Source organism: Neopsephotus bourkii, unplaced genomic scaffold, assembly GCF_033783945.1.
Source record: "Neopsephotus bourkii isolate Nb327-2 ecotype Australia unplaced genomic scaffold, CSIRO-AGI_Nbou_v1 NB_1526, whole genome shotgun sequence".
Lineage (NCBI taxonomy): Eukaryota > Metazoa > Chordata > Aves > Psittaciformes > Psittacidae > Neopsephotus > Neopsephotus bourkii.
In genome coordinates, this window is record NW_026902002.1 from 1939081 (window position 1) to 1952610 (window position 13530).

Sequence of the window (13530 nt, forward strand, 5' to 3'; positions counted from 1 at the left end):
ACTGGGCATTGGAGACAGAGTAATTTGTGGAAGCCAAGCCATCACAGGACTGCAGCCTCAGGTGAGAATACTTCCAGGGCTTCACCAGAGCTTCACAGAGGAAGGCTGCACACTTTCAGCCTGTTTACTGTGCTTTCAGTTCACCCTTTCTACAGTCACCAAGATTACAAACACATTTCAGGTTTCACGTCTTCAAAATTGCTTTCTGTTGCTGTGTGTCAAGGTTTGCAGAAGGAAGGCTGTTTTATCCCTGCTGCACTCAGGAACTGCAGTTCCATAGTATGATAGAAGATAAGGCCACCTAGCTCTCTTTAAAGAAACCTCACAGAACTCCTTATCAAAATGCAGTATCAGCTAATACTTTAAGTTATACTGCCATTAATAGCACCTTGTAGACAAAGCAAGAAAATCCCTATTTGTCACCAGCCTGTACATTAACTCACAATTTACATTACTGTTCAACACGGGTTCAATCTTTTTAACTAATCTGCGGTTGGCAGACTTGTACACACACAAAAACCTTTAGGTCATTCTGACAGCTGTTTATGAAGATTAACCCCTTCCCTTTCACCTGGTTTTAATCCACAAATGTACCCATATATTTAGCAGAAAAGAAATAATAATAATTAAATATTTAAATTTACCTTCAGAGTTACCGCTCTGTTATATTCAGTATGAAATGCACCATCCCTGTTGAACAAGCAGTGGGGAACAGTGTTAACTTCCAGTAACATTGCCAGAAATCATGTAGGTGCTCTCACTCCTCACTAACCAGAATAATGTTTTCTTGCTGAAGCCACAAAACTAAATAGAATTTACAGAAGAGTAATCTCGGGGCAGGGGTAAGAGTAAGAAAAAAAGGAGGGTGCAAAACAGAGTGTAAAGCAAGCAGGTTTCTAGGAAATAATTTCCTTCCTTAAACTTTAACAAGAATATTTAGTAAAGCATGATCTTTGGAGATGGAGATGCAGCCGCTTGGTGTCTCTTACACTTAACAGTACTCCCATTCGTATTACTTCCAGGAAAAAAAACCTCTTGCAGTCTCACTACACTTGCCTTTCTCCACTTACTTTATGAAGTACTATCTCAAGTCAGAAAAGCAAGTACAGAGAGGTGGAGCAACTTTGCCCAAGGCACATGCTAGCAGGCATGTGACAGAGAAGGTAAGACAGCTCAAATCTCACTCATCAGCCTTGTGCACTGGGCAGCTTTAGTCCATTGGACATGTCTTCCAGGCCCCACTTATGCTTTTAGTGTACTCTGTTCAACAGTAGAATAAATTTATCTCAACTTCTGTCACAACACATGCATGCAAACTGAAGAAATGGCAGTCAATTTCTCATGCTAAAGGATGAAAAATAAGAAGTCTTCATGCTACAGCAGTATGGAGCTGCAAGTAGAATGAATGGTCCTAACAGGGGCATTAGCAATTAGGAATTACAAATCCCAGCCCAGCACTCACTTATAATGGAGTAATTCCACTCCTTTCTCCTTTGAATTAGGATCTACTTTCATCTTCTTGCATAATTTTCGGCTTTCAGTATCACTGCAAAAAACACATATTGAAAGAAAAATGGTTACAAGAAAGGAAATCAAATGCATTTAGTTGTGAAAACTTATTGCTGTGCTTCCTCATCAGTAATTAGTTGCAAGTAACAGTAATTTGGAAGCTGCTCAGCTAAGTTTGTGGGACAAGCACTGTGGAAAGCTGCATTAGCCAATTTAACTTCTCCTTTTGCTTGGTCAGGACACAATGTGTTAAAATCACATTTCAAAGCCAGGCCTCAACCAGCAGAAAAGTAGCCCATTCTAGCATGTGTGAATACCTCAGCAGACCTTCTGTCCATGGGATTAACATTAAATTTAGGAAGTCAAGATTTTAAAAAGACACTGCTACTGTTAGGGTGGTGGTCAAAGAGCGCTGCTTGTGAAAAGATTCCAAGAGAAAGAGCAGCTCAGCTTTCACATCGGCAGAAAGGAACTCTGAAACAAAAAGAAACACCTTCGTGGTATCTCAAAGCCCAGGCGCCAAGCAGCCAGCCTTAAACAGGTTCTCCTGCAAAAAACAAACATCAACTCGAACCTTGGAGCCCCAAGCCCAGCAACCCGATTTATGCTAGGTATGTCCTGCAGCCACACCTGGCCAGTGGACATAAAGACTATCTGCCACAGCTCTTGAAGAAGGAGGCATGTAACAGCAGCCAGACCTGCTGGGGGTGTTTTTTAAATGGAACAAGAGTGAATTGCTTCCAGCACCTGATCAGCCTGAGCTGAAGAAGAAAGAAGGGTCACAGGAGAAAACTGCATAAACATTTGCTTATGTAAAGGTCTTCATGGCCTAACTGCTGTCCTAAACAATGCAGAAATGATGCTATAAGGACACTTCAAAACTGAAGTAAATGTGAAGTCAGTCAAAGACCTGGAAAAATGAGTGAAACAGTACAACTACAAAGAAAGGAGGATGATTCACATTGACAAGACTATTCTTTGCATTGACAAACAGCAAGATTAAAAAGCTTGAAAACTTGCTCCCAGCAGAGGACAACTTGTACCTTGTACACAGATAAATCAATTTAGAAAATGAAAACACTGAAAACCCATCAAGTTTAAACTGATTAGAGACACATTAGAAAAACCAAGATGCAAGGGTTACAAGAGCCCCACCAAATTAAGTGCTGCTGCCAGCACTAGTGCTAATACTCCCAATGGTTTCCAGCTGCCTTTCTGCAAATGTGAGGAACAATAACAGCAAATTTGCAGAGTGCTACAGATGAGAGCATGGCTTTATGGAAACTTCCCAAATGCTCCCTGTAGATAGAAATGAGGAGAAGTGTGCTATGGACACATGTATCAAAATCAGGATATTATGCTGAAGATGGAAAGAAGCATTTTAAGGAACTAACAAGACATGCAACTACTTCACCAGGAAGGATCACCTGTAATCCCAATTGTGTAGAAGCACGCTTATCTGCAGAGTCTCACTGAATTCATGTCAGTTCTGCATTCTCAGCTCAGAGCTACAGCTAGACACTGTAACCTGCAAACACTTTTTCTGCTTCTCCAGAAGGCTGGAGATCTGAGCCTGAGAAGACAGCTCCCTGTTGCCTGCTTCATCTTTGTTTTCCCCAGATGGCAGTGGAAGGTGGAGCTAAAAGATGTAATCTGTTCACTGAGTAGCATGAACATATCTCCTTGTAACAAAACTAGATTACAAAACGAATAGCCTGGATTTGGAGCTTTGCTGAAAAGCTGGTTTGCGGAGTAGAGCTTGCTACAGAAAGCCTGCAGCAACATCAAGCCCCCAGGCCAGAAGCATCCTGTGTTCTCTCACCTGCAGTCTTCCAATAGTCCCATGGGCTATGCCTAAGCAACCTGAAAGCCAGAGAACCTCAGGAGGAGGTAGGTACCAGTTTCAGACCATCCTCCTCTTACCCTAGACAGATCTAGAGGTGGAGAGAAGCTCTTGTGGCCCTGCTGGAGCTGACTGTCAGTTGACTAAAGTCAGGCTGCACAACAGTCAGTATTTCTAATGCTCTTCTAGGAATTCCAGAATGTTTCCAGGATACATGTATATCTGTGCCCATCTCAGCCTTGCCAAGACAAATGTTGGGTGACCGACATGATCAAGTGCAATGCTGAAACCTACCTCCAGCAACAGGGGTCTGTCAAACACCACGATATGCAGACAACTGTTCTGCAGAGGACCAAAAGGAGTATCAAGACAGGTCTGTGGCCACTTCTACCACCAATCCGGCGTTAACTTCAAACCATGTGAGGAAAAATAAAAGTGCAATTTTCCCGTATGTGTCATTTAGAGATCCAGATACTCATCTTGGAAAAGTTCTGCAAGGTTTATAATGGAAAAAGGCTACAAAAAATTACTAATGAGATGTACTTGTGAGCAAGCAACTAGCAATTCCTACTATTTCAGTTCCTACCAATTTATTTTCTGTTTGCATGAGTTTCTATTAAAAAAAAAAAGAAAAATAAGAACATCTGTTTCATTGGAAGGAAACAGGATCTAAGCCTGCCCTGCTTTCAGGATTGCTCCTGTAGCTGCCTGAATGCACATCCATTATCACAGGAAACAAAGCAGCAGTTTCGTCCAGTATGTCTCTTACCATTTAGTGGGCAGATTCTCTGCACCGCTGCATTGGGAGTTTAGTCTGTTTATGCAAGCTATCTGCACTGATGCAAGGGACTGAATAGGAGCAAATTCCCAGAATAAAAAGTGTCTAAATATGTATCAGTAATTTTTGCATGCATCACTGCAGATTTTTGCACATGCCAGACCCACCAGCTCAGTTGCTATACTAACAGTTCTTTAGGAAAAGCAGAAAAGGACACGTACAGAAACGGCAGAGATGGACCTGGTCTGATTTTCCTTCTTCTTTCACTTACAGACAGAAAAAAATAATCTGCAAAGAGCAACCTGCTCTGATACCACTTGGTAATGACCATTATCCTTAATAAGAGCAAATATCAACACAGATGGAGTCTCTGCACTGAGATTTGTCTCTTTTGGATCTCAGCCAACAGCCTCTCTGAAGATGAGCTCCTCAACTCTCACATGGGAGAGGGTAATTAGGACTCCAGTTCTTGCAATTTGATTATACCACTTGAAGAGGCAGCGTGTTGTTATAAAAACTAACAGAAAAACAGGGGGGTGGGGGGGAGGATTAAGAGGAGGAAGAGGAAAAAAGCCCAACCCTAAATCTAAAAAGCCAGAACCCACCCCCAGAATCAGCACTCTACCACTGAGGCCAAGACACTCCAGACGAGGCATCAGGCTCAGGAGATACTGGTCTGAGGATGAGGTCAGTAATGTCCCTCAGTAACTGTCCTTGGTTGCCTCATGGCATTTCTGACCAAAGCAATTTGAACCCCTGCAGGTCTCTGCTATGCTACTGCTGAAGGGACCCCTGCTTTACCTGCAAGCAGTCATACAAACCGCCCAGATGTAGCCCTGTGGAAAATCATCCAAAACATCAACCTATACGCAACATCACCAACAACCTAACCAGCAGCTGTCCATGTGGTAATAAGGTCAAACCAGTAGAGGCATGATGGCATGGCATGCTCCCCCCATGCTCCCTCCCCCTTCCCACAAAACCAAACTGGGGCTCCAAAACACTCCTTTGCTGGAGAGGCAACGACATATGGCAGCTTGGTAAAAGGAGCGATAAAACGAAAGATCCAAATTAACCTAACTAAGCAAGAAGTCTAAATAAGAATAAAGACAGGGTGCATCACAAGAATACTTCACCCCTTTCCATTCACATCCCCATGTCCTCTAATGGGAGACACTTCTGTTGTTTGGGGTTACAACGGAGCTGGCAGGAAGCCTGACTAGAGCACTCCCTGTAAACCTCTGGAGTCCCTTGTCAGCATTAGTATGCATGAATAATCACTTTGCACAGGCAGCCAGCTGCTACCAGGGCAGGAGGAGGGTGAGGGGCTTGTGAAGGAGACCTGACCTCCTTTAGCTCACCACCAGTGAAACTAGCACCTAAAGGGGACGTGCCACAAGCATTCCTCAGGAGCAGCGCAGGGTGCTCTGCTCTGCAAGGCTGCCCACAGACCCGGGAGCTCAAGGTCATAAGGATGGAGAGGCAGTGAGAGATACTGATGGCAGTCCCCAGTGGCAGGAGCAACACAGCTAGACAGGAGGAACACAAAGTAAGATACAGGAGTCTGGCTGCAGGAAGTCTAAGCTGGTTTCTAAAAACAAGTCCAAGCTGTATGGGTCCTGAATAAGAAATGGAGGTGGCAGTGCAAAACATCCTCCTTGGGGCGAATTCAAATATTGTCCTGGCAGGTCCTCAAGGCAGCAGAGTAAGACCGAACATCCTCAGCACCATCCTCTCTCATGAGCACAAATAAGATCTTCTGCAGCTCCTTAATTATTTCTTTTATCACATAATGCTGCCCACTGGCTTCTCATCAAGAAGTGAAAACAGCCTTACAACCACATCAGCTTCCGGGGAGGAAGGATCTGGAATGACTGTCAAATCCCCTCTTAGGAAATGACAAAAATGCCATCCAAAAAAACTTCATGCCTCCAGTTGCCAGTATAACAGCAGCATGTGCATGTGCTGTGTGGCCACACCACTTCAATGCCACAGTGCTGGAATCTACGAACACTTTCTAATACTGGGCCCAGCCTTCTTTTTCATCCATACCTACAGTATTTCCAGGCACAAGAGAAGTAATTAATAAAAAATCTGACAGCTGGTTTAGAAATATGTAAGTAACCAGGTCAGTAAATCTGCCTGCACAAAAACAATCTCACTCCTCTCATTGGCATACCATGCAACCACATGTGAACCACAGACCTCACAATCTGTAAATAGATTTTATCTCTTTGTACATCCGAAAAAGGGCTGAACAACCCACATGAATTACATTTCAGCAGTCCCTTTTATCACAGTTGCACATGTAGACCCAACACAGTGGAGACTCTGTTATATCAGTGGCTGTACAAACACTGTCACTGTCCCAACAGATGGAAGACACAAGACTGAAGGTAAGGAGGAGAAACAGGCTCTGAAAGCAGGGTGATACGGCAAAGCAAAAACAGGGCTGCCTACAAAGCAAGGCCCCCAACACAGGAAAACCCTTCAGAAGGTACCAGTCAAAGCTGTCATCTTGTTACCAGCATGTTCTCTCATCATTGTCTCTGTTGTTTAATTGCTTTTGTTCTTTTATGTTATGGTGAAAACCACTGTACAAGAGAACAACTCTAGTTATAACTTCAGGGAAGCACAACTGCAATTTCTGAGCAGTCCTCAGAAGTGGATTATCAAACAGGGTTTTCCAGCCCAATGTTCAGCCTCTGCAATACCCGCTGGCTACCTTCCACAGAATACCCCCTCCAAACAGACTGATGAACATCCTGAGAAAGCAAGGGGCTGAGATCCTGCCCATGACCCAAAAAAGCAGCAAAAGGGGTGCCAGTGCCAGAAATTTCCTCAAGCCATGTAAAAATAAAAACCACACTTGCACTTGTAAAACTAATCTGAAAGAGGAAGTCATCTGTAGTTAGATGTGCTCCTACAAGGTTTCAAAAATCAAAAAATGCAATCCATTAGCCACTGTTGGAGATAACATGGGATTTTGACTATGCTCCTTAAAGTCATCAACTCCACCCTCCAACGCAGACTGCGATCCATTTACGCTACAGCAGTTTGTGTGCTCTGCTGACCAAACAAAACCAGACCAACTCCTGCAAAACTCTCCTCCACTGAGACAGAAGGCATTGCCCCCATTGTCCTCACTTCTCCCTCCCAGTATGGGGTGGAAACTGCCACAGCTGCTGTTGCTGACAGTATGTCACATTTGTAAGGCTCCCCATATTCTCTAATGATCCCAGGCATTTCACTATCACTCTCTCAAGACAGAGCTGAAATAAAATTAAAATAAATAAATAAATAAATGAAATTCACTTCTCAAAGCATCAGCCTAGCTTGCAAGAACACTTCTCTAAAGAGCTGTGCTAAGCAGCCACGGGATGGTAATGGCTTACATCTAACATCTACTCAAACAGAAAGCCCATACACAGCTCTCTGTGTAGAAAAGCAATTTGATGTGATGCTCCTGAGTGGGGTTTAAGAACCTGCAGACACCAAAATAAGAACAGGACCCAGAAGAGACGGAAACAGCACAGAAAGCTTAAAACACAAGATTTGCCTTTGAGAACAAAGCAACATTTTACCACTGTTCTAGGTTCTTGATGGAAATTACAGAAGAAGCAACAATAGCAACAGGTTTCCATAGCAGAGAACAAATGAGCTGCTCTAACAATGCGGCAGATTAAAAGCCTGAATCTTTTAAGGGATAGAGGAGCATCAGAAAATGTGCTGCTGGAAATAATTAAAGATTAGGATTAGCAGACTGACAAGACAGAGTCTCATCTGAATTTAGGGCCTGATTTTCCTCCCTAGATCACAGCAAAAAGCCTCCCTATGACCCACAAGGCAAGCACAGCCTTCTGCTCCAAATGCTCCCCTTGGAACATGCCAGGAACGCAAACAGAATAATCCATGTGCTACAGGGACCCAGCACCACTCGTCACAAAATACAAATGACTCCCTGTGCCCAGGAGGCAATTAGCGAGGCCAGGAATGTATAGGAACGAGATTAAAAATAACTATTTTCCAAAAATTAAAACCCATGAGATTAATCCTCACTGCAATCAAGAGCAAGTCAAGGAGCAGACAGAAAACCAAACCAAAAAGGTAACAGGTATTGTCAAGCAAAAACAATTAAGGGAGAAAGTGTAAGTTCCAGCCCTGCAGAAAGTCAAGAAGTTATAATGAACAGTACTTTCCATGGAAATATAAATTAGTAAGAAGCACCTGGCAGCCCACATGCCTGCACAGAAATAAGATGAATACATTCACAGGAGCTACCAAAGGCTTTGCAGGAACTCCTAGAAATGCTGAACACTAGAATTCTCTTTGCAGCTTTCCTTAGACTCATCCAGACCTCCCCCAACTCACACAACCTACTGTGGGGGAACACTGTACTAACCTGGGATACAAGGAGACTACTACTCTGTCTTTGAGTTCACTCTAACCTAATATCCCTGCAAAAGCAGGTTTTGAATGTATCACTCACAGGCACACAGATGCTGCAGCACTTTGTACTATTCTCTTGAAGCCTGTTTTCTGACCTCTAGATGTACTATGGGCCTAGAGAGGATCATAGAATGGGTTCAGTTGGAAGGGACTTTAAAGATCATCTAGTTCCAACTCCCCTACCATGGGCAGGGATACCTTCTACTAGACCAGGTTGCTCAAAGCCCCACTAAACCCGGCCCTCAACACTTTCAGGGATAAGGCAGCCACAACTTCTCTGGGCAATCTGTGCCAGTGTCTCACCACCCTCACAGTGATTTTTTTTTTCCTAATACCTAATCTAAACCTGCACACTTTCAGTTTAAAGCCACTCTCCCTTGTGCTATCCCTACAAAAAGTCCCTCTCCAGATTTCTTGTAGGCCCTGGAAGTAGCTGCCTTGTAGGTACTGGAAGCTGCTCTAAGGTCTTCCCAGAGCTTTTTTTTCCCCAGGCTGAACAAGCCCAGCTCTCTCAGCCTGTCTCCACAGGGGAAGTGCCCCAGCCCTCTGGTCATCCTCATGGTCCTCCTCTGGACTTACTCCACCAGGTCGACGTACATTACACAAGAGCCCCAGAGCTGGACACAGGACTTGAGGTGGGGTCTCACAGGAGCAGGGTAGAGGGACAGGATCACCTCCTTCGACCAGATACGGTTGGCTTTCTGGGCTGCAAGCACACACTGCCAGCTCATGTTCAGTTTCTCATTGACCAACTAGAGGATGTTTTAAATGAAACACTGAATTCAGGTAGATAAAGGTAACTTTACATTAACTCTTAATTTCAGTCTGAAAAGCAGCAACATTGAAGATTCACAGCTAATGAGCAATTCTACACAAAACACATGGAATATATACATGGTTAGGACAAAACAGACATGAACCCAGACTCATAGACACAGGCACTACAGTGGATTTTAGTTAAATGCTCTGCATTTCTGAATTAATGCAATACACCAGACTAAATGGGTTTATGTTAAGAACTGAGAGCTTACTTAAAAAAGGAATTTTTTTTCAGACTGACACAGCACTTCCTGCATGGTCACTCAGACAGGAATAAAAAAGGGCTTTAATGCGAATTAGCATTAACCACACAGACAGGTCATCACAAAGACAGGAGGAAGGCATTGAAAAATCTATGCTGCAAATGCACAAATTGCCCACACAAATTACAGCCACACAAGGACCATGTTGGCAGTATAACTGCACCTGCAAACTGTTCCTGATGGACGCGTTACTTTCCCTGGAGCAGCCACCAGCATCCTGCCACCTTCTCCAGGCTGTACCTAAGGTGATGTGCGCGCCATCCACCCCTGAGCTGCCACTGCCCTTTGCCTTCAAGGCAACTGTAGAAAAAAGCAGAAATTCAGACACTGCAAATCTACTTGGATGGAAGTGGTCACATCAGCGCAAGATCATCACTCCTTCCTTCCTTTTTTCTCTCTCCATTAGATCTGGTCCTTTTCATTTGCAATTTCAAAGCTTTTCATCAGCCTTAAAATTCAACTGTAAGGAATGAAGATGAGTAGACTTATTCTTTTAAATAAATCCTACTTCTGATCGGCTTTATAGCAGTGAGGTAAAAACTAAAGACTAAAATGACACTTAATGCCAGCAGCCTTATTTCTGAAATTCCTCCCTGCTATTTCAAAGCATTAAATAAATTAATTTGTGACTGTGTGTAAAGCCTTTCTGTATCAAGGCATTAGGAAATTAGAAATTTGTGAAGGAAGATTTCATCTAAAAGGCAGATAAACACGGAAATTGGGGGAAATCCCAGAAAATACAACTACTCATTAGATTTGGCTCTCATGAACCAGCATATGTTTAGATACACAGCCCTAAAGTACTGCTTTATCAGCCAAATTATGGGCTTACATTTATGCTAAGTGTCATGGGATTGCAACAATAACAAGTAATTACTGGGGATGAAGACAAGAATGACACACAGGACACATGAAAGGGACTACAAGAATGACACACAAAAGCTGAAAAAGTGGAATTAAAACCAACCAAAAATTAGTGAGACATTTTAACCAGATGGTATTTCCTCTTCCTAGCAGTCTGATGTGTTAAAGCCAAGCACATGCGCTATGACAGCAGATGGAAATCACACAGCTTTGTTTATGTTTGGGACCTACAGTAGTAAAGGGAACCATTCAAATTTGAACAGAAAATAATTACCCACAGCCAAATAAATGGGTGAGGTTTTGAGAATACCAGTCCACAACTGGGCAGGAGTTATAGTCAGTAAAAAACTCAGGACAATTCAGCAATAGGAAAACCTTGGAGGGTTCACTAAATCACACTCATGATGGAAAGAACTGCTTTGAAACTCTTCTGCCTTCTACCTCCTCTCCTCAAGGCTGCATCTGACCGCAATGCATTTTTTAACCTGCCAAACACATTTTAGCAAAGCCATTTTGTTTTCTTTCCACTTCACCCAAGTTAGTCATACTCTTCCTAATAATGGCAATCTTTGGCCACCCCATGATCTATCACAAAACCTACTCAAGGCAGCTAGAGGATAACTTTAAAATTATTAGTCTTCAAAGCATCTCTCGTGCTGCTGTAGCATTTCTCCTTTTAAAGTTCTCCAAACTCTTTGCAAATACTGATTAATGAATCATGCAATATTTACCCAGTTGCCTGGAAAACAGGTACACCTTTCTTAACAGCCCAAACTAACAAGAAGCAAATCACTTGCAGAGCCAGGAACATAAGCTGGGACTCTCAGCTCAATTATTAACATGGTATGTCCCCAGGCATTAGTCCCAAACTCAGGATTTACCAATCTACAACTTTGTGCTCTATTCCTGATACCATGCACCTTACCAGGCATGATTAATTCAATATTCCACCATTCATTCAACATCAAATGCCTCAGCAAGAAATTCCTAATTAAAACACAGAAAGGCTAGAATAAAACATATTTTTGTCACACTGTTTGTGGATCTTCTATTTACAAATCAAATAGCTCCACGTTTAATTGTGTACAGAGCCACATATGCTATCTCAGCACACAAGAACCAACAGTAATCACTTCAATGCCACATGCAATTCTTGTGCTGCCCCTTCATCTCTAGAAGGAGGCATCTATTTGCCTGTTCAAATTGACTGAAATCTCTCAGGAACAAGGGCCTTATCTGCAATACTGCACACAGAGGCATCCCTGGGTGTGTTGCATGGCCCTGCTTCAGGATGGCACTTAACTCCAGTGAGCCTAACTGCACAGGGAAGACAGGTACCTGGCACTTCCCAGCCCTGCATGTTGTAAGCCCAGGCACTCTGGAAAGCCCTGCTATTCTGCTGCAAACTGACAAATTAAATGGCAACCTCCTCTACTCCACACTAATAGTCTCAGCAAGAAACCAAGCATTTAGCCACATTATGCTGAAAAACCTTCCTGGTGTTCCCAAGAGCAATAAACCTAGCACTGAAAGCTCAAGTCTAGCTTCTGCCCCATACCACAGACCTAACAAAAACCGAGGCCAAGGAGCACAGTTTCCATGTAAGCAACTCAGGCTGCCCACCTCCAGCTACACACCTTCAGAGTCTCTTCTGCTGTACAAAACACAGAACATACTGCCAAGACTTAGCAATCCATAATGATCTCCACCAGTGAAGCAGTATGTTCTTGCTTTCTCCTGAAAATGAAGGGAAGGAGAAGAATGACTAGAAACAAACAAAAAAAAAAAATAAAAGTACACCACCAATAAAGAAAAAGGCAAGAAGACGACTGCTGTCATCGCCACAGGGAAGCAGAGCCACAAACCACAACTCTGCATGCATGCCAGTCGTGCCAATGCCTGGATCTGAAAGCAAAGAAGTCCATTACAGCAGGATGTGAAGAGCAAAGCCAAAATTCCCTGCTAAATATTGCTGCCAAACAAGCCATTTCTTGTCAGTATTTGTAAAACAAATTGAGCCTGTGCTGTAAATATCCCTGCATCTGTGTGCTGTTTGTTTCGGCATGAAGACTTGCAAATAAGCCTCACAGCATACTTGCAGTGGGAGAATGGCTTGAGCAACTCTGGAAGGACTGAGCTGTTCAGGCCTTACAGCTGGCCCTTTGTGACCAGTGACAGCACTACTGCAGCCTCTCATCCTATCACTGCAGTGAGTGATACACACACAAAAATCAATAGAAAAAATAAAGGTGGCAATAAGCAAACGAAAGAAAAAAATCTTTAGAGGAAAAAAACTGTTTAAAAGTTATCTCAACATTACGAGATTAAGCTGAGAATGCTTTAAAGGTTTAACAAAGTAACCACAAAACTTGGTTCACGCTCAACCTATTTGTAGAGGGTTTTTTGCATGCATCAAGACCTTCTCTGACACAAGCCAGTCTTCCTTTTTCCTTGCCCCATAAGGCAAGTTCACAAACTCTGTTAGGACATCCCTCTGCAGGTGGAAGAGACGGAAGAGACATCTCTGACAAACTGCCAGCTACAGCTGGACAGATCATCTGTTTTTTTCCAGGTTCTTCACAAATAAGTGATCTGAAAGGAAGCACTGCTCAACCCTTGAAGACAGAATTACAGCTATTGCTATCTTACAGCACACTCCCACTGCCTGTCACTCTGCAAATAGCAATTTTATTGTGATATTACTGGCATCAAAGCAAGTTTTGGGAACCTACAAATCTATTCCCAGGTCTCCCTACCTCTTAGAGCATAACCTTCACCAGGTTGCTTCCCTCTTCGGCAATAACTCACCTTTCATTACAAATAGGAAGCTTAACTTATTTCTCCACCGTGGTCAGAGGAAAGACTCTGCAAGTACCAAGCTTCCTATGAAACGTATTAAAGTACTACCTGCAGCAGACTTTAAAATACATATCTTGCAAGTAAGTTTGTTATGAAAGTTTGATTTAGATGACAACATTTTGAAAAGGAGAGCATATTAGGGTCTG

The 13530-nt window shown here is 43.0% G+C and overlaps 1 protein-coding gene across 3 annotated transcripts in view; it reads right to left on the bottom strand.

Annotated features, from left to right (window-relative positions):
* Positions 1-13530, bottom strand: part of PDIA5 (protein disulfide isomerase family A member 5) — a 100312-nt gene that overhangs the window by 70260 nt on the left and 16522 nt on the right. For 2 of the 3 annotated variants that reach the window (XR_009727957.1, XM_061370063.1), the window contains exons 4-5: positions 1463-1546; positions 645-690 (exon numbers count right to left, since the gene is read on the bottom strand). Coding sequence is in view for 2 of the 3 variants with exons in the window: in XM_061370063.1 (XP_061226047.1) it covers positions 645-690; positions 1463-1546 (130 nt within the window). In the remaining variant the exon portion in view is untranslated. Of the gene's footprint in view, positions 1-644; positions 691-1462; positions 1547-3432; positions 3454-13530 lie in introns of those variants that run through there. The other variant, XM_061370064.1, reaches the window with a different exon arrangement.